This window comes from Phaenicophaeus curvirostris, chromosome 12 (genome assembly GCF_032191515.1).
Source record: "Phaenicophaeus curvirostris isolate KB17595 chromosome 12, BPBGC_Pcur_1.0, whole genome shotgun sequence".
NCBI classification, from domain to species: Eukaryota; Metazoa; Chordata; class Aves; order Cuculiformes; family Cuculidae; genus Phaenicophaeus; species Phaenicophaeus curvirostris.
Genome location: NC_091403.1, coordinates 8,061,286 through 8,086,739, shown reverse-complemented (window position 1 = coordinate 8,086,739; position 25,454 = coordinate 8,061,286). Strand labels below are relative to the sequence as shown.

Sequence of the window (25,454 nt, the reverse complement as noted above, 5' to 3'; positions counted from 1 at the left end):
CATACAGCTCTTAACAAAAAAAAAAAAAAAGGGGAGGAAAAGGCAAACCTCATACTGGGATAGATCAGTGAAAGTGCAGTCTAAAAGCTGTGAGATCATCCTACTCTTTTAGTCATCATAAGTAAGGCCACAGCTGGGGTACCATAACCAGCCTGCGGCTTCACACTTGAGGACAGTTGTGGGTCAGCTTGAGAGAGACAAACAGGAATGACTCAGAATTTACAAGGAAAAGTTGAAGTAACTGCATTCATCTGAAGAAATGACTGAATAGAGGTAATGTTAAATATATGAATATCTGCTGTGATGAGGAAAAGGGACTCTTCTTAATGTTTATTGTAGGAAAGGTAATGGTGGACTTAAATTGTACAAACACATGGCTTGGAAATTAAGAAAAATAATTGCCAACAGGAAGAGTCAAGACACAGTGGCATGGATTGCTTTGAGTTGCCTCACAGCAAGTGATCAAGAACAGGTTAAGACATATTAGCTAGACATGGCATGGATTTGCCATCAAGTAGGACTGGGAAACCTCTGAAAAAAAATCAGAGCTCTATTGTTTATGCTTCTGTTCTTGGATGTAATTGCATTGCTTTTTAGACACTAGGGACCAATTATAGAGGACTTTCCTAGGAAACTGCCCCTAGACTATGAATGTCAGGGTCTGATCTTTTGGAAACCACAATGACTAAAATCCCATGTGTGGAAATTCAGTTTGCCAGTCAAATGACTCTCAGACAGTGCAGGGGACTCTGTTCCTCAGAAGTTCTCCTGAAGTTAAAAAGCACCATATTTGGGTTTAAGTAATGGCAACAGTTGTAGGGAGTTGGTGGGGAACAAAGCGAGAATGTCTCTTTTCCATTGCCTTGCTTTTTCCATTGGTCCCACATCCCCAATCTAGTCAGCCAGTGCTGCATACAGAGTAGACTCGGATTTACCACAGCAGCTCTGGTAGCTTCACCTCCTCCTTCCAGATTTATTTTGCCAGGGTGTCTGTTTACTCAAAGTTTCCTCTTATTTTTTTGGCAGAACATCAGGATGGAGAATTCAACGTGAATATCACAAAAATGGAGAGCAGGCTTGGGGCAGGTAGTTCTTGATGTCTTTGCTATGGGAAGCATAAAGGGTTTCACCAGCATATAGAGACAGGTAAAGCAATCCCTAGCGGCACCACCAGTGAAGAGGGAATAAGTTGCACAGGTCAGTTCCCTGCTTCCTTATGCACTGATAAAAGCATGTTACCAGAACAACAGGTTTTATCCTGGCTCTCTAGGGAGAACAGCGGAGCTAAGAGCTAAAAGAGAAGGAAGGGAAGAGTGGGTAATGCTTGAGTGTTGGGTTATCTGGTTTCCAGCACCAAATGCACGCTCCAGGTGAAAACATGTGACATGGTTTTCAGATTTACAACTCTTTCAGTGAGTCCAGGGATAGTCTCAGACTAAGGCGCATTTGGTTTGTATGGTTTGAGAAAACTGAGTGAGCGATGTTTAAAAGAAAAAAATTTAAACACCTCCCACAAGGAATTAATTAAAAAAAGCCTTGGCACTTCTATGCTTGTACTTTTTAAATATTAAATTCAAGCTGATTATAATAGGTTTATTCGAGCTGAAGAATATGGTTCAAATTTGGTTGTGAAGACTGTCTTCATTTGAGAGAGAGTTGGAAAAGCACACATGCTTCAATGAAGTATTGCTGATTTTTGACAGACAGTAGTATGTATACGCCTAAATGTACTTTTCTATTTTAATTACATGACCAGTACTCATGAATGGGAGCCTAAGCTTTATCTCCACTGATCTTGACAATCCCCTGGAGGTTTATGATGAAATGAAACATATGTTTGCTGGTGATTTCTGGAAAACTAAGGAACACAAAAACCACTTGTTCTAGTTTTGATTTCTGTAGGAAATAATGTGATACGCCATCAGAACTTTCACTTTACTGCTGGAGAATTTGGAAGTGCTCCATTTAGTTCCTGTGACATACATGGGATTTGGCAGTTGTATGCAGACACTCGGATCAGGATTTAATGACAGCCTCTCCCCTGAATATCTGCATGAATGTGAACCACATGAACAGTAATACTGGCTTGTGCTGATAAATTAGATCATCTTAATAGATTAATTATTGTAATGAACGAGATGTGTGTCTACACCTCAGTCAAATTAATGACTCTGTAGCAGTGCAGACATACACAAACTAACTATAATTGATAGCTTGATTATTGGTCTAGCTACAGTAACACAGAGCTCTGGCTCTGTTCAGGTTTTGTTCGGTGGCAATGCTGCAGTGCTTACTCCAGTTTGTAGTTACAGCCTCCATACAGAGTTCCTAAAGAGTCTTTGCAGTGCTCTTGTTACACCCATGCTGAATGCACGGATGGGAGTGGAGTGCAATGTAGCTGCTCTCTGGAGGTCAATACAGCTGCTGGGACCCTAGGTGGAAGCCAGGACTCCTAGTGAGCATCCTGGATGTATGAACAGAATAAACATTCTCACCAAGGGATAGGATGGAAAAATGGTGGAAAACCACATAAATGCAAAGAGAAATACATCTACATGAATGTGCTTAGTGGGAACTACTTTGCCTTTTACCTCCACGTATTAGGTTTTGATGTGGTTTTCTACAATTACTACTCCTTTTTTTTTTTTTTTCCTGTGAGTTTTCTATTGGTTTCTCTTTTTCTTCTTTCTTATGCACTGTCTTCATATACACATCTTACTATTTTTCACACTTCTTTTCCCTAAGGCTTTCACTATACTTGATCCCAGTTCTATCTAGTATAGCTATGCTGATTTACAACCCCTTTCATTCCCCATGACACTGCTTACATTCACGGGGCAAAAATCAACCTTTTCTTGCCAGGTTATGTAGCCATCCTCCTCACCACTCCTGAATGACTCTAGCCTGCCATTCCTTTGAGGACCAAACTCAACTGGGATTTATTAAGCCCTTAGCCCCCTGTTTGAATGATATATAGCCTCAGGCAATAGGCATTAAGGCAAATGCACACTGTTTCTTTGTAAAGGCACAGTAAACCATGCTCCAGAGCGCACTGCCCCAGGCGTTCCTAAACTATCTTGTCCTGTGTCAGCAAGATGCCTTCAGAACTCTCTATAGAGCTTTCACTGTTCCATTTTCCCTCTTCTCCTACCCTGTGCATTTCAATACAGTAAGGAAAGGATTTCATCCTTAATTGAAATTCCTTTCATCAGCCCAGATATAGCCTGAACAAAAATACTGACATGAAAAAGCTGTCAAGAATGTATCTTTAAAATGTCAATTTGCCAGTGACAAGCATGAAATGCAGTCATTGCAAATTGAGTCTAAAGCCTCATTGTATATCACATAGCTGCAACGTCCCCCCCACTATCTCTCCCCTAAGTTTTCATGTTTGTCCATCTTTGTTTTCCTTTCCACATTCTTCTCATATTGTATTTACAGCAAATCTGAGTATAGCTGAGTCTTGATTAAACTCCTGCAAACCTTACAGAAAGCTCTTTTAAACCCTGAATAGTGTAATTTATCTTTGACTCATACTTCTGAAGAAATTGATCATTTGAGCTCTGTGTGGTTTTTTTGCTATTTTTTCCTTTTTTTTTTAATTCATTCTAGTAAAGTAAGTGATGCTCTTTTGTCCATACAGACCTCTAAGTTTAATGTTACATGGGTTTACTTGGCAGGAAATTGCTACAATCTTGCTTGGCGGCAGAAAAAGAAATAAGAAATGGAAGTTCTTTCCACTGGCACAACGTAGGGAAGGATACACCCAACAAAAAAACCCAACAAACCAACACCTAAGTATGGGCCATATACTTAAGTCTATATTTAGCTTGCTTGCCTCGGATGACTAATTTAGGTGTTACATCTTATGTAGTCTTGACTACATAGAGACCAGGGTCTGGCACTCTGGCAGCTTGTGCGATAGGAAACATCCACCACCTTCTTGAACTTCAAGGCCATGCTCAGCACAAGGACCAGCTTAAGCTACCTGCAAAGGAGGCTGCTGTGTCCGACTGCCCAGGGCGGATAAAGAACCATGGCCCCAGTGCCTGCTTTGTTTATGGCAGCATCTTGGAAAGGAACACAGTGCACTGCTGCCAGCAGGGAGGCTGCTCTCTGTAGGGTGGAGGACCTGTCATGTCAGTAGCAGTTACTGCCCTGACTCTCCCTTCCTCCTGGCAGCAGAAGGAGCAGCAAGGCCAGTCCTCAGGGGCTCAGTGTCTGGTACTCCTTCCTTACTCTATCCTTTCCCTCTACTCTCTGCTTCTTCTGCAGCAGTGATTTAGCATTAGCCTGTCACTGGTTCACTGGGGGCAGCAACAGTGAATTTTAAATACCTATCTGAGAAACCTGAAGTTTCTAAACTATGTTTCTAAAGACCTGTTCCCTTTAAAAAACTTAAAAGTTATTAACACCTTTTTATTGCTCCTCATTAGTGCCTAGAGTCTGAGCTGTGAAGCTAAGAAGGAACAGATCAAAAACTAAAAATGTAATTATATAACTGAAGACAAGCAAAACGAAGAATACCTGGAAACAATGGGACACTGCTGGTCAAAGTGCATAATGAAGGTATTGCTTTCAAATCCTGATCCCTTAACTGCTTTGGCTGCATCACAGGTTCTTTCTTGAGGCCTCTCTAATACGTCCCAAATACATGATCCCTCTTTTTTCATCCCACACAGCATTCTTGAGTTCAGTGACAAGGTTTTCACAGTGTGTCCTTACTGTTTCATCTTCTTCTTGCTAGCACAAGGGTGATAGGTGTGCCCAGTGAATTCCTGATGCCACCATCTGCTCCTCGTGCACTGTCTTTTTTGGACACACCACTTCCCACTATATCTGCTTCTCCTGTGTTTGGGAGGGTCCTCCTCCATGCCCAGGGCAAACTAATTTTTCAAATTCTTCAAGCACACCTTTGCCCAGAAACTGCAAAGAACTTGTCAGTGACTTGGCTGACGAGAACACAACCAAGCAAGCTGATTAATAGTACTTCATCATCTCCCCTGCACCTCACTTTGGTAGATTTCAGCATGATCCCTTGCCTTGTGCTTCAGCTCGGGAAGACATTGCCTTTCAGCATTGCTACTGCTCTAACACAATCTACAACAGACCTGGGATACACAGATACGAACTTGTAAGAACAATGGGAAATTGCCCAGGAAATAAGCAAAAATGCATTGAGGAACTTCCCAGTCTGAATTTGGCGTTGTAACCAGCCCTGCAATCCGATGATGGTTGCACGCGTGCAGGTATTAGATGTGAACTGTTTATCCAGCTGTAACAGTCACACAGTTGGCAAGCAGCAGCAGGAAGCCAGGCTTGGTTAATGTTTTAAGATACATGATCTTCACGGTGCTGCTGCCAGGTGTCTTCTTTGGCTTCAGTCTCACTGTGTTCTCACCTATTCTTTTGTTTGTCTAGTGTTCAGGAAAAGGAAGTGGAGTGTGAAGTGCTCTGCTGTTGTAACAAGCACGGTGACCACAGGACATGGTGGAAATAATCGAGACATAACCAACCCCTGCGTGCTCCATTTGCTATACAAAGATTTTCTCTGCTCACCTGAGGCATCGTTCTGCATCCATCGACAGTTAATCAAAGGTTCATAGTAAAAATCTCACAGATACACATTTTCCTGTGGGTTACTTCCCATCTCTTAGTGGGCTTGACAATTTTATTATTATTTAATGCTTGCATATATGGCCCTTGCAGTCCATATATTAACATTTAGTGAAGAAGTGGGGTATTTCACCAAGCCTTAGTGTCATGTTAGCTACAAGGCACAGCAATAGGGATTTATTTATTCACAGAGCATTAAAAATATGAGTTCCACAGTAACAAATTAAACAGAAATCCATGTTTTTCTTGAGCATTTTCGCAGTATTTGGAAAAGTGAAAACTATGCAGATGCCTGCTGGCTGCAAAATGAGGAGGAACAGAGGGATATATGAGGTTGTGGGGAAAGATGTGATAAGCCAAAGGGGACAGCTGGACAGAAGCAACAGTGCTGGGGGGAACACACAGAAGACGGATCCAAAACAGCCGTTCTTCAAGTAGCAACTTCAGATGTTGAGCATGAGTAGTATTGTTGCATTCCCAATCTGATGTCTTTCTGTGCCCCCCATAGCTGAATAGCTGGACATAATGATGTCAGAAAGATTTGCAGGTCCTGGAAAAATCCTCATCCCAGGGGAAGTGTCAGATCTTTAGGAAAAGAGGCTGAAGGAAGGAGGGAGGGAGAAAGCTATGAGGAACCAAATTGGTTAGTGCTGGAAGTAGCCAGCGCAGTTGTTTGGCAGGCCACTGTAATTACGACAGCTCTGAGACTTGTCTAAAATGTTAGAAGACCAAAGCAATCTCTGGGTAGTGCCAGGGACAGGATGTTTGTGAGAGGTATGAAGCTGCCTGTGCCCAACTTTCTGCCATCCTTTCAGCCCAGTAACCTGCAATGCAACCCCCCAGGACTACTGTGGATCCTGCTAGGTTAGAGATGTGGCTGCCACTGAAGGAGCACACAAATGTCAGGATAAAAAATCTCTGACTTTTTACTCTCTTAAGCACTTGTGCATTACAGGTCTCTTGGGATACAGGATACACACTAGAAGAGTGCTAATTTTAAGTCCCAATTCCTTTACTTTCTTGAGCTACGAACCCAGGGACACAGTGTTCTCAGCTTCCTGTCACGGCAGCAGTATTCAGGAACTCTTTTTTCTTTCTTACCTGTCCATCCTTCTCATCCAGCCGGATTCCACTTCACTCACTCCCTCGTGCGCCTTTCTTCGTGTTCTCTAAGTCTCTGGCAAACGTTATCTTTCTTGAGGAGGCACCCACTGTGCAGGAAATATTTTATTGTATGAGAGATGGACTGAGATGAATGTAAAGTGGAGAGAGTGTATGATGAGAACAATGGAGCAATTCTGATAACTAACAAGGTTTGCACAGCCCAGTTCACTTGAGGAACAAGTTTCATGACGTTTCCCCTTGGATTCAAAGAGGACACTTTAATCTCACTACTATAAACATGACCTAAGGAAGGACCGGGGTGGAGCATGGGAAATGTCCTTTTAATTGTCTATTCTTTGGAGTAGCTATCTACTTATGATATAACAGCCCTTGCTGTCTGGCTCCAGGCAACTCATGCTGCCTTTGAGAGGGATCTGAGAAATGTTACTTTCAGTTGGTGCTCCATACCCATATTCCAGCTGTTATCTTGGTTTCAGCGTGTGTGCATTGAGAGGGACACGCAGTGGCAGCACTAGACAGGCTTTTTTCAGATCTCATCAGCCAAACTTCTTCTCAGGGTATATCCAGGGTTTTCTTAGGGTCATATCAGCCTTTCCACAGAATATCAACAGTGCGTCTTGTAATGATGTAGGTGGAGCCTGAAGCCATTTGTGATCATCAAGGAATTTCACAGGGTTCCTCATATATCTCTTCCATGTTTTCTGCATCCACATTTTTCTGCGCAGTAGGAGCCACTTTCATCATTTCATCAGATGTCTGAACAGGTTGTGCACGGAGCGTGTTGGCTCTGTCTCTGCCACTCAAAGGAAACCAGTGTCAGTAGGTAGGACATGCTTCATTACCCTACCTGATCTCTGGGCCTGCCACTCTCCCAGCAAGACGTGCCTGGGATACTTGTAATAACCTGGGAATTCTCTGTCCTCTCGAGGAAACAGTCCATCCATGTCTGAGGCCACGCTTTCAAGCTGTTTAGAGATACACAGCCTTCATTTTCCCCCCTTACTAGCATAGACACAATTACTGCTGGCTGAATTTAGGGTTTCAAAAATTCCCATTGTTAGCAAAACTAAAGATTGATGTGGGTGGGGGCTGTTCTTACTTCTGACATTCCAAAGACAAAGGAACATCATGCATGACTAACTCTTTTCTACACAGGTTTTGAACTAACTTTCTTAAGAGCTGGCACATGTTAGCACCAAAAGAGAAGTTCATCTCAGGCTTGTCACTAACGAAAAGACCTCAGCTCAGTGTTCTTCTTGAGCTTTTGTAACTCTCCAAGACGGGTCATGGACAAACAGCAGGAGAGCACCATAAGGGGTGGAAGCACATGCCATGCCTGAAGTCAGGGCACTGGCTGTATGTACCTGAATTACACGGTAAGTACAGCAGCACAGGGGTAATTTTCTTTATATTTTCACTTGGGCTACGTCACAGGGGGATTTTTCAGCAAGTACGGTGTAAGTTCACTAACTAAGGGGTGTATATATCAGAAACAGTGTGACCAGCAGGTCCAGGGAGGTTATTCTCCCTCTGTACTCGGCACTGGTGAGACCGCTCCTCGAATCCTGTGTTCAGTTCTGGGCCCCTCACCACAAGAACGATGTTGAGGCTCTGGAGAGAGTCCAGAGAAGAGCAACAAAGCTGGTGAAAGGGCTGGAGAACAGGCCTTATGAGGAGCGGCTGAGAGAGCTGGGGGTGTTTAGCCTGGAGAAGAGGAGGCTGAGGGGAGACCTCATTGCTCTCTACAACTACCTGAAAGGAGGTTGTGGAGAGGAGGGAGCTGGCCTCTTCTCCCAAGTGACAGGGGACAGGACAAGAGGGAATGGCCTCAAGCTCCACCAGGGGAGGTTTAGGCTGGACATTAGGAAAAAATTCTTCACAGAAAGGGTCATTGGGCACTGGAACAGGCTGCCCAGGGAGGTGGTTGAGTCACCTTCCCTGGAGGTGTTTAAGGCATGGGTGGGCGAGGTGCTAAGGGGCATGGTTTAGTGTTTGGTAGGAACGGTTGGACTTGATGATCCGGTGGGTCTCTTCCAACCTGGTTATTCTATGATTCTATGATTAAGAAAAAATTCTTCACAGAAAGGGTCATTGGGCACTGGCACAGGCTGCCCAGGGAGGGGGTTGAGTCACCTTCCCTGGAAGTGTTTAAGGGACGGGTGGATGAGGTGCTGAGGGACATGGATTAGTGTTTGATGGGAATGGTTGGACTCAATGATCCACTGGGTCTTTTCCAAGCTAGTGATTCTATGATTCTATGAAACTGAGCGGTTTCGGCCTAATCAAAAGGGCACAGAGATCTCATCATCGTCTTTCAAGGCTGCACAGGACGCTTGGCACCAGGAGAGAGGAGCAGCTCTGTTCGCACTGGTGCACGACAGCCGCGCTTCCCCAGGGGCCAGACCCAGGGCCGGGGGCGCCCGGGGAGCCTCGGGGAGGCGCGAAATGGACCCCGGCCCCTCCGCGCACGCGCCGGAGCCGCGGGGGAGGGGGCGCGAGCGCTCCCGCCGCACGTGACCGCGGCCGGGTTCGGGTTGCGGGGGGGAGGGGGGGGGGCGCTCCCTTAAAGGACCAGGCGCCGCGCTCGCCTCCCCCTACGTTGGGTCTACGGGCTCCCGCGGCCCCTCCGGCCCCGCCCCTCGGCGCCGGGACCCTTCCCCCCAACCCCTTCCCGCCCCGCCGGCACCTGCGGCCCCCGCGCCGCGCCCGTAACCCGGAAGCGCTGCGAGGCGGGGAGCGCGCGGGGACATGGCCACTGCCCGCTCCCGCCTGCGCGGCGTGGCCCTGCCCGCCGCCGCGCTCCGCTCGGCCTGACCTTGCCTTCCCCTTCCCAGCGCTTCTTCCTCCTCCTCCTCCTTCTCCTCCTCCTCCTCCTCCTCCTCCCGCGCCGGGGGTCGCGTCTGTCGCGGAGCTGGGGCAGGGCCCGGTGCGGGTGCGCGATCCCTGCTGGGCGCCGGCTCCGCTCGCTGGGCTCTGGGAATCGCTTCTCCCCATGTCCACGCGGGGGTTGTTTTCTTCGAGGGGATCCAGGTTTAGGGGGTTGCGTTCGCCGTAGCGCTAGTCGGGAGGTGGGTTTTTAGGGGCTGGTTGTGCTTCGTTTCTATTTTGCGGTCGGTTCTTTTTTTTTATACCTATAAGCACGTTTTCAGGATTCGAAGAGCCAAGCGGTCGTTCCTCCAAGGTTGTCGTTTGCGTTGTGGGAGGGCGGCTGGTAGCCTGGCAGGAAGGTGCTCAGCTTGCCTTAGAGGACTCTGGTTGCTTTGACTCCTTTTCCAGCGCAGGTTAGTTTATTTTTTTTTTCCCCTCCGGTGTCTCTGATGCCAGAACAAGGCCCCAGAATGAACGGTTTCTCTCTGGGCGAGCTGTGCTGGCTCTTCTGCTGCCCGCCGTGCCCCAGCCGCATCGCTGCCAAGCTGGCCTTCCTGCCCCCGGAGCCCACGTACACGGTGCTGCAGCCCGAGCAGCAGCAGCAGCAGCAGGAGGCCGGGGCGGCCGCCGGGCCGGGGACCCCCACGGGATCGGGCACCTGCAGCCTGCACCTGAGCGAGAGGGCGGACTGGCAGTATTCGCAGCGGGAACTGGATGCCGTGGAAGTGTTCTTCTCCCGCACGGCTCGAGATAACAGGCTGGGCTGCATGTTCGTACGTTGTGCCCCAACCGGCCGGTACACGCTGCTCTTCTCGCACGGTAACGCTGTGGACCTGGGCCAGATGTGCAGCTTCTATATCGGCCTTGGCTCCCGCATCAACTGCAACGTCTTCTCTTACGACTACTCTGGCTACGGGGTGAGCACCGGCAAGCCCTCTGAGAAAAACCTGTACGCAGACATCGATGCAGCCTGGCAGGCCCTCAGGACGAGGTAAATGGATATGGGGGACAAGGTATTTCTGTATCTGTTTTTAATCCTAATAAGTAAGGTGTCTGCGCGGTTAACCTGCTGGGAGGTGGCGGGGAAGGGTTTGTAGAATGTTTATTTCAGTGGCCTCACCAGATGTTCTGTCAACAGCTACAGTGCAATTTGTTGGATGGCTTAATTGGTTAAAGGGATGCGCAAACCTTCATCCTTGGGTTTCCTCTAGATTTAAGGGTTTTTTTCAGCTGTTTTATATGTTAGCCATTGCTTCACTGGCAAATCTCCATCTGGAGCGGGATATATTGCTCTGGTTGCAGTTTGAACTTGCAGGGTGCAAATAACCTTTTGTTCGAGGCTTGTCCACCACTGTCTACGCTTAGAGGTAACCCAGGTGAGCTAAAGCTTTAACTGAATTCGGCAGTAGCCTAGGCTAGTGCTTAGCAAGAAACTGCTGGTGTTCTGTGATGCATCTGGGGTTTCGCGCAAGCTCACGTAACATAGATGTATTTCTCTTTTGGCAACCCAACAGCCATTATCAAATTGGGTAGGGTGGTGGGGTGGAAGGTAAAAGTGTTGACAGGTGGAAGTAGAGCTGGGGATTCTGCCAGGAGGGGGATGCCAAAGTAGATGGCATCTAAAGGGATGAAGCGTCAATGAGAAGGCTCTGACAATGCGGCATGGACAGTTGGAACAGGGAGCCCTTGGCTTCTACAAAATCCTGAACAGAGCTGCTGCCTCTGGCTCCATGCTACACCTGACTGCTGTCCATGAGCCTCTGTTGCTTCTTTTGTCCATGGGAACCATGAGCTCCTTTTGCTCTTGCATAAGTGGTTCTTAAGGAAGGACCTCTCAGAACATAGCCTGAAACATGGGAGCTTTAAAAAGCTTTAATTGTTGCAGTAGGGCAAGAGAAAACAACGACAAATGTTTTCTGTTCTTGGCTCTGAGGTTGTGTAGGTTAATTTGGCGTGCGTGAAATGAGTATTTAATGTCTATCTTAAGGATACGTGCCAGCTTCAAAAATAGTGACAGGAGTTGTTACTAATTTGGATAATTGGCTTTTCAAGAATCCAGGGATTGGTCAGTCATAGAGTCGAAACGGCTTTTGACATTCGTTCAGCCAAGTCAAGAGCATGGGAGAGAAAGATGTAGAGTGAAGTTACACTTGCATAGCATGTGTTATGACTGGTGACCAAACCAGATTCTGGGTTCATTTTGCAGGACTCTCCCTCAAATAACTTGACTATAAATAATATGGTTTTATATAAAGAAATAATTTTGATATACTGTATGCAGGATAAATTACCAAATGCTACTATTGTGCGTATGAATGATGTAAGTAAGGTTTAAGGGAGGAAAAGTGCTTTGTCTAAGCCAGTCCTAGTTAATGTTTGTCCTTCAGTTGCTGTGGTTTTGTCTGCATTTCACTTAACATTCAGTTGATGACATTTTTTTGTGGAAACCTTCTAGAGCTCTGAAAAAGGGCTTTTGCATCTACCTGGGAGCGTTCCTGTCTTGATAAGCATTTATTACTTAAGATCTGTGTAGATACAGAAACAAGGGGCTCCTTCACTGAATTCTTTTGAGAAGCTTGATCCAGGAGGTGAAGCCAACATGTGCCCAGCTTGCTCTGCGGATAGGACTCCATTCCTGACAGAAGTTTATAATTTTATACTGCAGTCCTTTTTGTGATTTATACAAGATCTAGTTTCTGCTTTGCCTGTTAAACTGAGGGGCTGAAATTTACTGACCCATACTTTGTCATGTTTGTAAATCCAACATCTTAGTTCTACCTTGAGAGTACTGTTAGAGTAGTTGTGTTATGATTGGTTAGGTTGTTGGGAGCCAAAGGAAATAGTAGAGTATTTTAGGTGCCTAGTAAAGAAATCAGTTACTGTAGAAGGCAAGGTTAAAAAAGACAATCTACCTGTTAACAGATGACTGTCTTCATAACAGGTATGAGCCAAAACAATAGTCTTTCTGCTGACGAATTCTGTAAGCAGTAGTGTGAGCTTTACAAAACTGGTAATTTAGCCCTTTTTAATAACTGTGAGTGGCTCACAAGTGAAATATTTTGCTGTAAAAATACAAGTCTGTCTATTGAGGTGAAGTGTCCTATTATGTCATTTCTGCTGCAGCAGTTCAGAGTTTGTGCATGGTTTCATTCGTAATGCAAATTCCTAATGTTTGGCCTGTAGTGAGATGATCGTGAACTGTAATGCAGAGTTAAAAGTGAAGTCTTAAAATAGAGGTTTACTGTGCCATCAAAAGCATTTAGTCATCTCTGCTGATTTCTGTGGGAAGCTGTTGCTCTTCTGAATCCAGCAGACGTTCCACCTGGCAGCAGCACGGAGTCATTAGAAGGCTGGAAGTCTGAGATTCTTTCTTTTATTTTTATATTGTGCCTGTGAAGTACTTAGCAAATATTAATTTATCAGTGTATTTTGAAAGTTGCCCTGAGTAAGGCGGAAATTAACCCTACACTTTGGGCAAAACAGATTGCTGCCAAATTTTAGAAACAGTGGTGAGCTGGCTGGGGCTTCAGACATGTCTGCAAATTTTGACTATTTTTTTCAAAGTACTGAAATTAGGATCCTCTGGTCATACATATTTAGATATCAAACCTTACATAACAAATTATTATAAAAGTACCTTATAAACAGTGGAAGAAAATAAAATCATCAAGCTTTTTTGTTCAATTTCAGCTGTCAGCTTGTCTTTGGAGAATGAGAGTCAAGTATTCTCTGTTCTTTTAGTCTCTGTAAAGGGTAACTTATTTCCCTTAGTTCTAATTAAGTGAGTATCTCTTCTCATGAATGAGGTGTACTTTTAAATGATAATTTCACTAATTATAAAGTTGAATGCTAACTGTCTTTCAGCCCAGGTAAAGATGTTGACATATCATTTTATTCCCTTGAAATGAATATTTTGCAGATGTTCCTTCAGAGGTCTAATTAGCATCGGTTGCTCTGGTTTCAAGATTGTGTATTAATCAGTAATTAATTTGGGCTTTAACATCTATTTATTTCCACTTGATTAACAAATTTCCATCTGGAATCTAAGTGTTTCTCAAAAAGCATCTTCTGTTTCATTGCTTCAGATTACATTTTTTGTGAGTGCTCCCTTTTAGGCAGGTTGCTCTGTTTCTGTTCCCTTTGTCCCAAAACCAGAACCAGACTGAAGAGAAGCTGTACTGGATCTTGTCTTCTCTTGTGGTCCAAATGGTTTTAAGTTGCTGCTTTTTATCGAGTTGTGATTAACTCTTGTCCTAATATCTGATTGACTTAGTACAACACCTGCACAGAATGACTTGATTGTTCTTCTCCCCCCTTTCCTGAATTCCACGTGGAAAGGTTGAACTTCCCAACACTTTACATTAAGACAATGTACAGTACTTAAAAACAGGATACACATTTAGGGGCTTGAGCACAAAACCATGACTTTGTTGATTGCATGCTATTTATATTAAAACCAGTTTGTGTGTTCTCTAAGCATACGGATATGTCACATCGTGAGACATTTTTAAATCTTAGTCAAATAAAGGGAAGTACTACTTCCCCACTCTGTTCGCTTCTGTAGTCAAAAGAGAGAACCTGTTAGTCCATCTTTTGGATATTGAAAGGGGTGAAGAAAACATAGTTAATGAATAGCTTAGAAGAGTTGTTCTTGTTGCATTTAACAAAATACAGCGTGATGCTTTTTCATGATACACAATATAAACTCAGTGTCTTCTGTTTGTATTTAAGCTTTTGATGAATGATAGATCATATTGTAATGTTTAAATCTTTGACTCTTGAAACACGTATATTTGAGTTTGTCTTTAAGTCTATAGGAGATCATTGGTTCACTTCCATTTTTCATTAAGCTTCTTATTTGATGTGGCATCATGAAGGAATTGAATTGTGAAATGGTGTAAAATGCAAGGGCTTTTGATCACTGGATAGCTGATAGTTTAGGCTGTTTAGATAGTATTTTTTTTTTTACACTTTTTCCTCAACTTTAATGTTACACCACCCCTCAAACATTATATGGTATTTTTTTTATTATTTGTGGTGCTGATTATCAGTCCACTCTTATTGCTGTTTCCTTTGCAGGAGTTGGTGGGTGTTACAGTTTTCATTTGAGTAAAATTAGCAAACATACCTAATTGGATTAGACTAGAGTGATAACTAATCTTCTGAGGTTGTGTCAGTTTTGTTTGTCGCCATTCTGATTTGCTGAAGTGGTTACAGATTTCTAGGTGAATAATATCACTGAGGTTTTTTTTTTTACCCTGATTTCTAAAAAGAATTAATTTCTACTTCAGTTTTCTTTGTAACAGAATCTTCTTGCACTATCACTGTGTTTCTGTGTGTGATCTAACAGAGCTCTTTCGGTTGAATGCTTGGAGTTTTTGCTAAAAAATAACCAGATGAATTCCTGGCGTGGCCAAGAGCTGTTCGACAGAATCACTATGACTGAACCCTAGAGTAATGGGTTCCTCTTGTTCATGTTGCATCACCTGGTCGATTTTTCTGTTGTTGACTTCGATAGTGATTTCCCACTTCCAGTTCTTTAAAAAATGTTGATATAGTATCTGCAAAGGATTGTTTAAAGAGACTGTTCTCTAAAACTGAACTTATTCCTGCTATGGTCAGTACTTGAAGAAAAACTGCATACAACTCTGCTCAGAAATAGAAACGTACAGAGTAGTCTCATCTTGTTGTCTATGCAAGGGGCAGAGATTAGTTCAGATGATGAGCATCCCAGGGACAAGTACCAACAACTGTTTAAAACAGGTGCTCTGATGTTCAAAGTTATTCAAAATGTTTGCTGAGCTACGGTGTCCTATTACATAGTTTAGTCACTGAAGTAAAGGTAGTTTAGCTAAGTGTTTCTCTAGTTCTGTTAGGAGTATGAGATCAAAAGTAGTTCTTTTAAAAAAAACGAAATTTTTTTTCACTGTCAAGAATGTTTTGCAACTGTTGTTATTTGGGAAGAAAAATAAGCTGCCAAAGAGCCTTTGGCTAACATGACTTGTTATCCTGAGTGTGAGTAGTCCTGAGATTCAGCTGCCTAGACTGGAAATGTTGGTTTACCCTGCTGTAACAGGAATGTAGGACCAGCTTCTCAATTCTGTCAGAGCGTCAGTGCTCTGACATAAAGGTTTCTAGAGGAACGTGTTGTTAAATCCTGCATACTGAAGTAAGTAAAGGGTTTTTTTCCTACTTTCTAGCACTGAACTGCGTGAAGCGAGTGAGAGGGAAAGGCAGGCTCTTTCCCTTTCTCACTCTGGGTAGAGACATGTGTCACCTTTTGAGACTGAGCTGATGGTTGTTACGCAGTGGCTGCTTGACCTGTGCGTGTTACTAGTAGCACTTAATTTGTTCAATTTGTTCTTGACAGTGGAATATGAGCTGGACCGTGTAAACCTCAGGGGTTTTGCTCTGAAGCCAGGGTCAATCTCCAGTGCATTGCGACCTCAAAACCAAAAAATCCCTCCAAAATTCAACCTTTATCTCTTGTTACTGTACTGTTTTGGAGTGTTTCTAAGTGCTGGGCTAAGTTTACACTAGCTCATTACTTGTGAGCATAAGAAAAAAGAACAAAGAAGAAAAACAATTAGCAGGGCTATCCAGGACTGTACGTCCCCGGGGGTGTAGCTGGAGAATGTTTCAAGCTACAAAAGCAGGTTATCTGCCAGTGACTGGTTTTGTGGTGAAAACTGGTACTTCTTAAGCAAATGGAGATTTATATTTCCATATTGAATGAAGAAAACAGATTCTCTTTGGTTTTCTGGGGTTTTTTTGCTCCTATGATGCTTCCTCAGATAGTACCAAGGTAGTGCCAAGTAATTAGCTGTTCAGAGCCTAACTTGTGTAGCATATATCTGAATTTCATATTTCATTTTAATATGACATTTGCTTCATGGGGAGGGCATTGTGGCTATGGTAAATTTTACTTTTAAACTCTTCCTCCAAAACACTGTTAAGCACAATATCAAGAGACTAGTTCATTTGCATTCTCTGTTGGCTTTAAAGACAACAGTCTCAAACTCATGTAGCACTAATGAATCAAATTAACAAATAACATAGCCATTTCTTTTTTCCTAAAGGCAGTAATACATTTAATGAATAACTAACACTCCTTTCTGCCCTCTCACAAAATAAATCAATTACAAGGATGCATTGGAAGCAGTTGAAATGAGTCATAAAATAAGCTGTGACTGTGTTGTACCTACCACGCTTGTGCACGTAAAGGCCAGTTAGCCCCTAAAAAGGGCAGAAGTCTCAATGGTGTTTAGGAAATGGTTTCTGTTGCCACTGTGGTTGAGAGAAATCAAGGATGCTTTTCTCTGTTCAAGTGGAGTGATTCCTCATGTTTTCCTGAATCTGGGAAAGGCCCATCTTTACAGTTTTTGAATGCTGGTGGCTCCTAAGTGTCTTTTCATGTTAGTTTGGGTATATATTGGCTGTTTATATTGATCTGAAATAGAAATCACCTAGAATTGTTTTTTTGTCTAACTAAAACCTAGTCCTTTTGTGGACTAAAATATCATGGGTGGACAGACCTCTTGAATCTGTGAGAGCTGGTGGACAGAGTCCAGTTGAGATCGCTAGGGACTTGTGAATTGAATGGACAGTTTCAGTGACCCATCACTACTGCTTCATCTTGACTGTCCTGCTTTCCAGTTTGTAGGTGAATAACAGACACTGCTCAGCCTGGTATCTGATGATGAAGCTGAATCTCATTCCTGCTCTCAAACAGAGCGTTTTATTGCAGTGGGTTTTTTAATGTCGAGTTTTTAAGCAATGAACGTATGTGGTTGTAAGCCCAGGGAACTGTATGAACATAGAGGAATAAAGGTGCTTTGAATAGAAGGCTAAGAGTGTAGCCTGGGATTTAAGGGCTGAGGAACATCTTTGCGTTCTGTATTCCAAAGGCTAATCTGAGAAAAATGGGTTATTGTGGCATGTTTGCTCATGAAGCTGTGCAGCCTGCAAACCATCTCAGAAGGGTGCAAACAGACCAGTTGTTTGATGACAGTGTTATACTGACATTATCTATTTCCATATCTTTATTCTGTATTTTTTTTAACCACTATGTTAGCTTTACAGAACAAAGCTTCTCCTGTTGGCATTGAATGTTGTGGTTGGATTTGCTGACCATGAGACCAAGTAATACAAAGGCACAAAATTGTGCTAAACAGTGGGATCTGGCTCAGAGCCCACCCACATTCCCACCCTTGGTTTCATATCTCCTGATGAGCACATTCCCCTCTTTGGGGAAAATCCTTACAATCACAGAATAAATCTCTAACATCTCATCTTGCAAAAAGTGGAATTTCATGTGGGTTCACAAATGAAGAACGATGTTGATGTGGAAGATGAGGTTTTAAGTTAGGATACTTGCCTTAAAGTCTGGAGGGGAAAAAATAAATTAGAGGTAATCTCAGAGTATTGCTTCTGCTTTTTGTTGTATTGCAAATTTGTTAGAAAACCTTCATGTGTATTTTCCTGACAGTAATATTATTTACTGTTACAGCCTGTTGAAAGGTGGACCTAGAAAGAATTTCAAGATGAAAATGCATTTTTTAACCATAGATTTGAAATTTATTGTTAGTTTAGTTTGTTGTAGGTATGTTTTTAGGAAAATCTGTGTTGCTGCACCTGATTAAAAAATCCTGCTTACATATAGCAATGTTACTTTAAGAATTTTTACTCATGAGCCTTGTTTATCTGCCAAGGCATGCTGCTGAAACAAGCTGCATGCATCAGTGTCTGGCAAACCTTCCTCAAGGCACGCAGTGTCAGCTAGTAGCTCAATTTTTTTTTTTTTTTTAACAGGACGCTGCCAAATTTCTCAAGATCCCAGCATGTTAGACTGGTTAAATTTAACATTGTGGCATGGCCTGGCTACTTCTTTCTGTGAGCAGCAAATGGAAAGCTGTGGAGTAATGTATAATGGGGTCCAACATGTCTGAAAATTCTGAGACAGACTTCAATATGTTTCTCAGGAAAATGCCCTTTAAATAGTAGGCTTGGAATGTTTCTCTTTTAATAAGACTGTTTAGAAAGGGTTTTGCTCAGATTATAAGATCTTTCTGGACATTCCTCCTCTCTGACTTTGTTAGCTTGCTTTGGATGTTCTTATAGAACTTAGAAAATGGTGCGCGATATCAGCACAGAAGAAAAATGAGCTATATATATTTTCCAGCGTACAGATAAACTGAGATAAGGTTCAGATTGTTTTATCATTATTTCATGAATCTTAGTGGCTACTTAGGATATACTGAACAAGACACTTCGTCTTAACTATTGCACTGTACAATAAATTTGCAAGCCTTCATTATATGAAAAATAAGAGAGAGGCTGACAGTAATATGGGGCTAGACTTCTGTTATGCATTTTGCAAACAAAATGGTGTGTGGAACCATCTACACCTTAAAAGAAGTTTTGAGTGGTTACCTTGATGCCTTCAGCATTTAACTGGTTTGTTTGTACAAGTTTTAATCTTTATCCCATCTCTGTGTAGTCTTCCCAACATCTGATGAGTTTAAGTAGGATGTTGGCTGTATTGCTGCTTGGGGAGAGTGGCGTATTTCAAGGAAACGGTTTTGCTTTTGAAGCATGTTCTCTGGGGCAAATTTACAAAAGTCTTTTCCAGCGTGCTGTTTGTTCTTCATGGTTTCATTTCTCAAAAAAATGTGTGTTTTGGTGTGGTGGGTTTGGGTTTGTTGTTTTGGGTTTGTCCTCTCCCCTGAGCTCTTACTAATTATTCATGTCCTGTGATGTTCACTTCTAAAGCCCTCTGTGCATAAACCTGGTACAATTAATTCTTTGTCCTGTTTTTGATATTTATACTGAAAATCACTCTGATAATGCAGAAATCACTATCTGTGAAGGGATACAGGCACAAATATAGTTGTCTTTTTAAAAAAATTGTAATTTGTATTTGCATTAGCAAAGGATGAGGATGATGGAATGTACTTGGAAACTTGGATCGGAGTTCTTGATGTGAAATTTAAGATTGTCATAAATCCTCGATATTCACCCAGTTTTGCAGAGTGAAAGAGTTGTAAAGTCTCCTTGGTTTAGAGAGCTCTTTTCTATCTTTAGACTAAGCAAGCCGGTGCCAAATGCACCACCCTTCCAAACTGGATGCCCTTCTGTCAAAGCTCATTGAAGGTCTGTAGTCTGTTTAGCGTAAAGCATTGAACAGACGCTATTGATTTGTATAAGATCTGGCACCTTCCAGTTATTTCAGGAAATTACCTTTTCCATCCAGAAATCCACTCTAATATTGTTCATAATGAGGAACATTAAACCTAAGGATTACTGATGTTTCTTACCTGGATGTAGTTCTAAACTTGTTGCGCTTAAGCAGCAGGAGAAACTGAACCAAAGATGATTATTTTCTTTGGTTGGACTTTCACAGCAATTTTCTATATTTCTTTTTCTAATTATGAAGTAAGTGTTTTTGGAATAAAGGAAGCCACGTGAACTTAAACTTAGGTGATTTTATTAATGGGATTTTGAGGGAGGAGAGGAGGAACTTTATTTAGCAGGCATTGGCATTTGGCCATACTGTAGACATTAATACACCTACTTTTCCAAGCACTGCACTGTTATCTGTTATTTCAAAAATAGAAACTCCAGCAGTATAAGACTTCTTTATGCAGTGCTGGTTTATTGGTTGGCGGTTAAGTGCCGGTGTGGCTCATACTGGAATTGAACATTTTTTCCTGCATAACCAGTTGTTCTTTGGTGATACTGCAATTAAGTAGGGAGTTTGTTTGCTTTAGAAGGACTGCATCATAGATAAGAGGCAAATAAAATGCTGAATAACATCGGGAAGCTGCTTTGCTTTTCCCTTTATTTTCTAAGATGCATTTGCAGGTCGGTTTCTACCTTTAGCATCAGCTGAAATAATGCACTTAAGTGATTGCATTAACAGTTGTCCTTGATCCACTGCTGGGTCCTTCTGCTTCTTGTGGAGTAGCTTACTGTTAGTGGGTCAGCATCCTTTTTTGAGGGGAAAAAGTTGACTAGCAAGAAATCCTTCACCAAAAAGACTACAAAAGCAATTTGCCCCATTAAGTAGGTGTGCTGGAAGAAAATGAAGTATGCAAGTGTGCTGTATGCCCATTGTTGAACCCTCTTGATTTGTGCAATCTAGGTAGAATGTCTTTTGCTTCGTAGAAGCTGGGATGATGCCAGATAAGATAGCTGGATAAGCTGAACACATATATATGACCTGGTTTCAGGACTGAATTTTCTGATGTGAGTTCAGGGAAGTTATGAGGAAGTTAGTGCATTTCTAGATGTCCAGAAGTGCTGTTCCTATTTCTTGGATTAAAATTTGTTACTTCAAAATAGCTAAAATTTACTGATACTTAATCATTTTGCATATAATTAAATGCAGATAGCTGTTTCTGTAATAAATTGCCTTTTTTTGTGCTAATTCTCTAGGTTCCTGGAGAACAGGAACTTCTTCAAACAGGAGAAGTGCACAGGAGAAACTGACTCCCCTGAATTTTACTGCTCGCAGTTTTAAGTAGTACTCACTGGGAGAAGGGAGGAGGGATTCAGCCCCTGGTTTGTGGAGATAAAGGCTTTGGCTAGGAAATTTGATTTTTAAGCTCTGGACTAGTTATCTGTGGTCTGCTGTTTTAGAACATCTGGTGCAGTTAATCTTGGTGATTGCAATATATTTTTAATCATCCTAAAGGTTCATTAAAGGAACATGAAGAAGAGGAAAATTAAGTGTAAAACAGCGCAGGTTTAAATATTGGCATAATAATGTATAGCTTTTTGTTGAGCAACAGATCTTTAATGCTGGTAAAGTCAAACCAGCCCATCTTTGAGCAACAGGAATGGAAGAACTCAAGGATGCTTAGGAAGAAAGGAATTGATGAGTCTGATTTAAAAGTCAGAGTGCCAATATACAAATGGCGCAGAGGAAAAAAAAACACTGAGGTTTTCTTGTTTCTGAAAAGATGCTGGAAGAATCTCTCCTCATATAGAATGGCTGTCATCTTCCATTTGTCAGTTATTACTCTTGGTATTTGTTAGAATATTTAATGAATCTAGCTGAAAATGGATAATTGAGAGAAGGCAGGAGAGACTCGTCAGGAGAGTAGCATTTCTCTGTGAAGCTGGGAGTTTGCCACCTCTCTTGAAAGCAGATGCTTAAGTGCGTAAAGATTCACAGTGTAATAAAGCTCAGGGCTTGGAGCAATTACAAAATCAGTGTGTGTTTTCCCCACTTACCAGGGGGTGGGGGAAAAATAGAGGTTACAGTGTTGCATATCCAAGTAGGATTCTTATTTATGATTCACAAGACATGTCAGTGCAGAGGAAGCGCCTATTGTTTTGATTTTTAAATCAAAAGAAAATACTGCCTTTCTTCTTTACATCTGTGGGAATAGTGAGAGTAACTCAAACATTAAATATTTCCAGAGAATTGAAGAGGACTCTCCAGGCAGGACGTGTGGTCTCCTGGATGACACAGGCCATGACACTTCTTCGCTTGGCTTCTGCATAGCACCCTTCAGCGTGTATGGGATATTGTGTATCTCTGAGAGAAGCCCAGTCTTATTTAATAATTTGTTTTTTTCTTCTGTAATGCTTGAGCATATTTATGTAAGCATGTAAGGCAAAGAGAAATCCTTCGGCCAGCTGAGTCATCATCATATAATGCTGGCTCATAAAATATTCATACAATGGGGACAAATGCATTCATCTAGAGGTGATTGCTTTCAGGAATATTAGACCAGTTCATTGGTACTTATCAGTTTTCTATTGGGACCTCTCTGCTCTTCTTGTCCTCCATCCTGCTCTCTGTCAGAGACTCAGATCGCTGTCAGATCTATACTAATACTTCTGGGTGGGAGGAAATGATGCATTCAGTTTGCCTTCTTGCAAGGCTTTATCCATTCCAGTTCCATATAATCCTCTTGGACTGTGACTCTGGTGCTCTGTGGAAGGGACTGCATTTTGATGTCCAGGGATCTTTGAAGAACAGTCTGAAAATGCCTTTAACTTTGTCTGCTGTAATAGAATTTCAGACATAGGCACTTGCTGTTTGTTGAGACGTTCAACTCTTTCTTTGTTCTCCTCTGTTAGCATTATGGGGATAATATTTGATTTTTATCAGCTTGTTTTCTGGGTATAGTTGTGATTGTCGGTAAGTGACGTAAGGAAAAGGCTGTATCAGTGCCACGTTTCACATTTAATGACTTGTAAGCTGTATCAAAGCTAGTCATTTAATGTTGCTCTTTGAAAATGTGAGGTTCTTCGCAAAACCTGTAGGTGAAATTGCTTTTACTTACAAGACTGAAACATAGATAAAATTGCAATAAATAGGTGGAAGAGAATGCAAAAGGAAGACAAGAATAAAAGACTCTAACAAAACCAAACCACCCACAAAACAGAAACCCCACACAGAAAAAAACAGTTTAGTTAGTTTAATTAAACCAGCAATAGGACTGGTTACCTGAGTGGTTCCAGGGCCAAGCCCTGTAGGTATCAACATTTTTGAGTGGCCTGCTTTTGAATTTTTTTTTTTCATCTGGCCTTCCTAATATTTGTCTCCATAGGATTAATTCCAATTTAGCAAACCATTTAATTCTTCTATGGCATCTAGACAATTGCCTTTATCAGACTCTATGTGCACTTCTATTTTAAGTTCCTTAGGTTAGGAATACCTTTTTAAAGTTACAGTGCATAGCTAATCGGCAGTGCAAACCTAGAAGTGTAAAATTTTAGGTGAGCTTTGTTTCATTACAGTTTAGGGTTAATCTTGTTTCATTGTATGCTTATACATCAATAACTGTATTTTCAGAAACTACAGACTGATAAATTTAAAGAAAACTTCACTAGTGCCATTTCTTTTTGTCTTGACTGTTCTGATTTGTGCACTCCAGCAATTATTCCCTGCTTTGTGAGCAGCTGAGCTGTACGTGGTGGAAGGGTAGAAACATGGGAGGTGGGTGGAGCAGGCAGCAGCTCAGGTCAAAAGCCACTGCACTCCTCCTCAGATAAGTAATTTTGATTCATGAGTCAGAGGCTCGGGTCTTGGATAGGTACAGCTGATGGCAATTAGTGTTGAAAGGCCTTAAACTGTTGCGTGGTGCCATAGGTATGTAGAAATACATCTGAAAGCTAATTTAGTGTTTGATAAGAAGAGGAGTTGGGGTAAGAGCAGTGCTCAAGGTTGAGGTGTCAGAGGTGCTCCAATATATAGGTGGCAGTACGAAGCAGTAATACGGTGATCCTGAACAAAAATGCTTTCAGAACTGTTGGAGAGCAGCGAGATTGCTTCCTTGAGGCTTATAAAGCCTCAGTCTTCCAGAGCCGAGCCAAGGATGGTGAGGAGGATTGTGATGGGCTTGGGAGGTTGGCCAGGGTGAAAGCTCACAGTGAACCAGTGCAGCCTCAGGAACATGGCAGGGCTTTCCAGTTTGGAAGCAACTGAAATTGAAAAAACAACTGTGAAAGCTCAAAACTTGTGGGAATGCATAACTAGTGTTAATATTTGCACTCTGGTTTTTTTAAAGTTGCCTGGGCAATCAGAGGAGACTTTTCAAGCAGTTTCTGTGTTAGTTGACACATACTTGTTTTGCCTGGAATTTTTATATAAAAAGATAACTGTGTTTAGGTACATGGATATCATCAACTCTTCATAGCAACCCTTATAGGAGAACAATTTTAGGGAGTAGTTTGTTTTGTCTTTTCAGCTATCCAAAGTAAAAGTGCAAGCTTTTTGCAACAGCAAAAGAGTTGTCAAAGTTTTAATGTCAGATTGTTAAATATGGGGAGTGTGCTCATCTATCTTAACTCTGCTGTGCTATAGAACATGGAGTACGATGTGTGCAACTGAATTATAAATACCACAGCAGGACAGAGATGACATAGAAGCTGGGGGTGAAGATAATGAATTCCTCATTCCATAAGATACTATAGACTGAAGGTCTCTGTGAGAGTAACCAAATTTTCTCTGCTGTCTCAGGTTATTTAAATGTACCTTAGAGACTGGTTATATGGATTTTGTACACCAGTTACAGTAAAGAGTATATAATAGAACGTAGCTGACTGAGTTTTTGTGAATTATTGATGCTGTGATCAATGAAGATATTAGTTCTTAGTGGCCAGTAAAGGTTTCCTGTCTTTGATAAATAAAGCTTAAGATTTCTGTATTCCACATTTATTTGCTACAGAGCATCTTAATTAAATGCAAAATACTTTGTTAAAGTTAAGGCCAGTGCTCTAGTTCTAAAATAACTGGAGTGAGAGATTCATTTGAATATGCCATCTACCCGTTGTGTCTTGGGAGTAAATGATGCAAATCAAGATTGCTTTAAGAAGGTGCTTTGGGAGAAGCAAGAAACTATGAAGTGTAGAGAGCATGTGTGTATCTTCAAAACCATAGCCTTGTGATACGTTCCTGGCTTCAGAACTCTAGTTGATTTCTGAAGTTACTCAGGCAAAGAAGATTGGGGTTGTAGGGGTTACATCCATGTGTTTAACTCCTGTTTCCACTGTTAGTACTGTCTTGTTTTTTAATTTCCAGTGGTTTTGGATTGCATTTTTTCCCACGATTTAGGAGAGTGCTCCCTTCTCACAGCATGAACACACGTTGACTATTAGCGTGTTATTCACTTTGTCATAAGTAGTGAAATGGTAAATGTAGGAGTTCAAACAGAAGGCTCAGCTATATCTTCGCTCATTTTTGTCGGATGTCCTGCAAGAGTCTGGTTTTGTTTCTCAGTGGCCTTCTTGCTAACTTTGACTTGATATGGAAGAATTAATGATTATACAGGCATCTGTTCTTTTATGTCAGTGTGCCCACGGCATAAGGTTCTGTTTCAGTGCATGTT

General features: G+C 42.1%; 1 protein-coding gene and 1 long non-coding RNA gene across 2 annotated transcripts in view; one reads left to right on the top strand and one right to left on the bottom strand.

Annotated features, from left to right (window-relative positions):
* Window positions 1-5,627: 5,627 nt before the first annotated feature.
* Window positions 5,628-7,972, bottom strand: LOC138725683 (uncharacterized). The gene is made up of 2 exons (XR_011338284.1): window positions 6,718-7,972; window positions 5,628-6,216 (listed from the first exon to the last, which is right to left on the bottom strand). It is a non-coding gene; the product is annotated as an uncharacterized lncRNA (long non-coding RNA).
* A 1,912-nt stretch (window positions 7,973-9,884) lies between these two features.
* Window positions 9,885-25,454, top strand: part of ABHD17C (abhydrolase domain containing 17C, depalmitoylase) — a 28,676-nt gene continuing 13,106 nt past the window's right edge. The window contains exon 1 of the mRNA XM_069866744.1: window positions 9,885-10,600. Coding sequence (XP_069722845.1) covers window positions 10,059-10,600 — 542 coding nt within the window. The 5' untranslated portion in view covers window positions 9,885-10,058. The remainder of the gene's footprint in view (window positions 10,601-25,454) is intronic.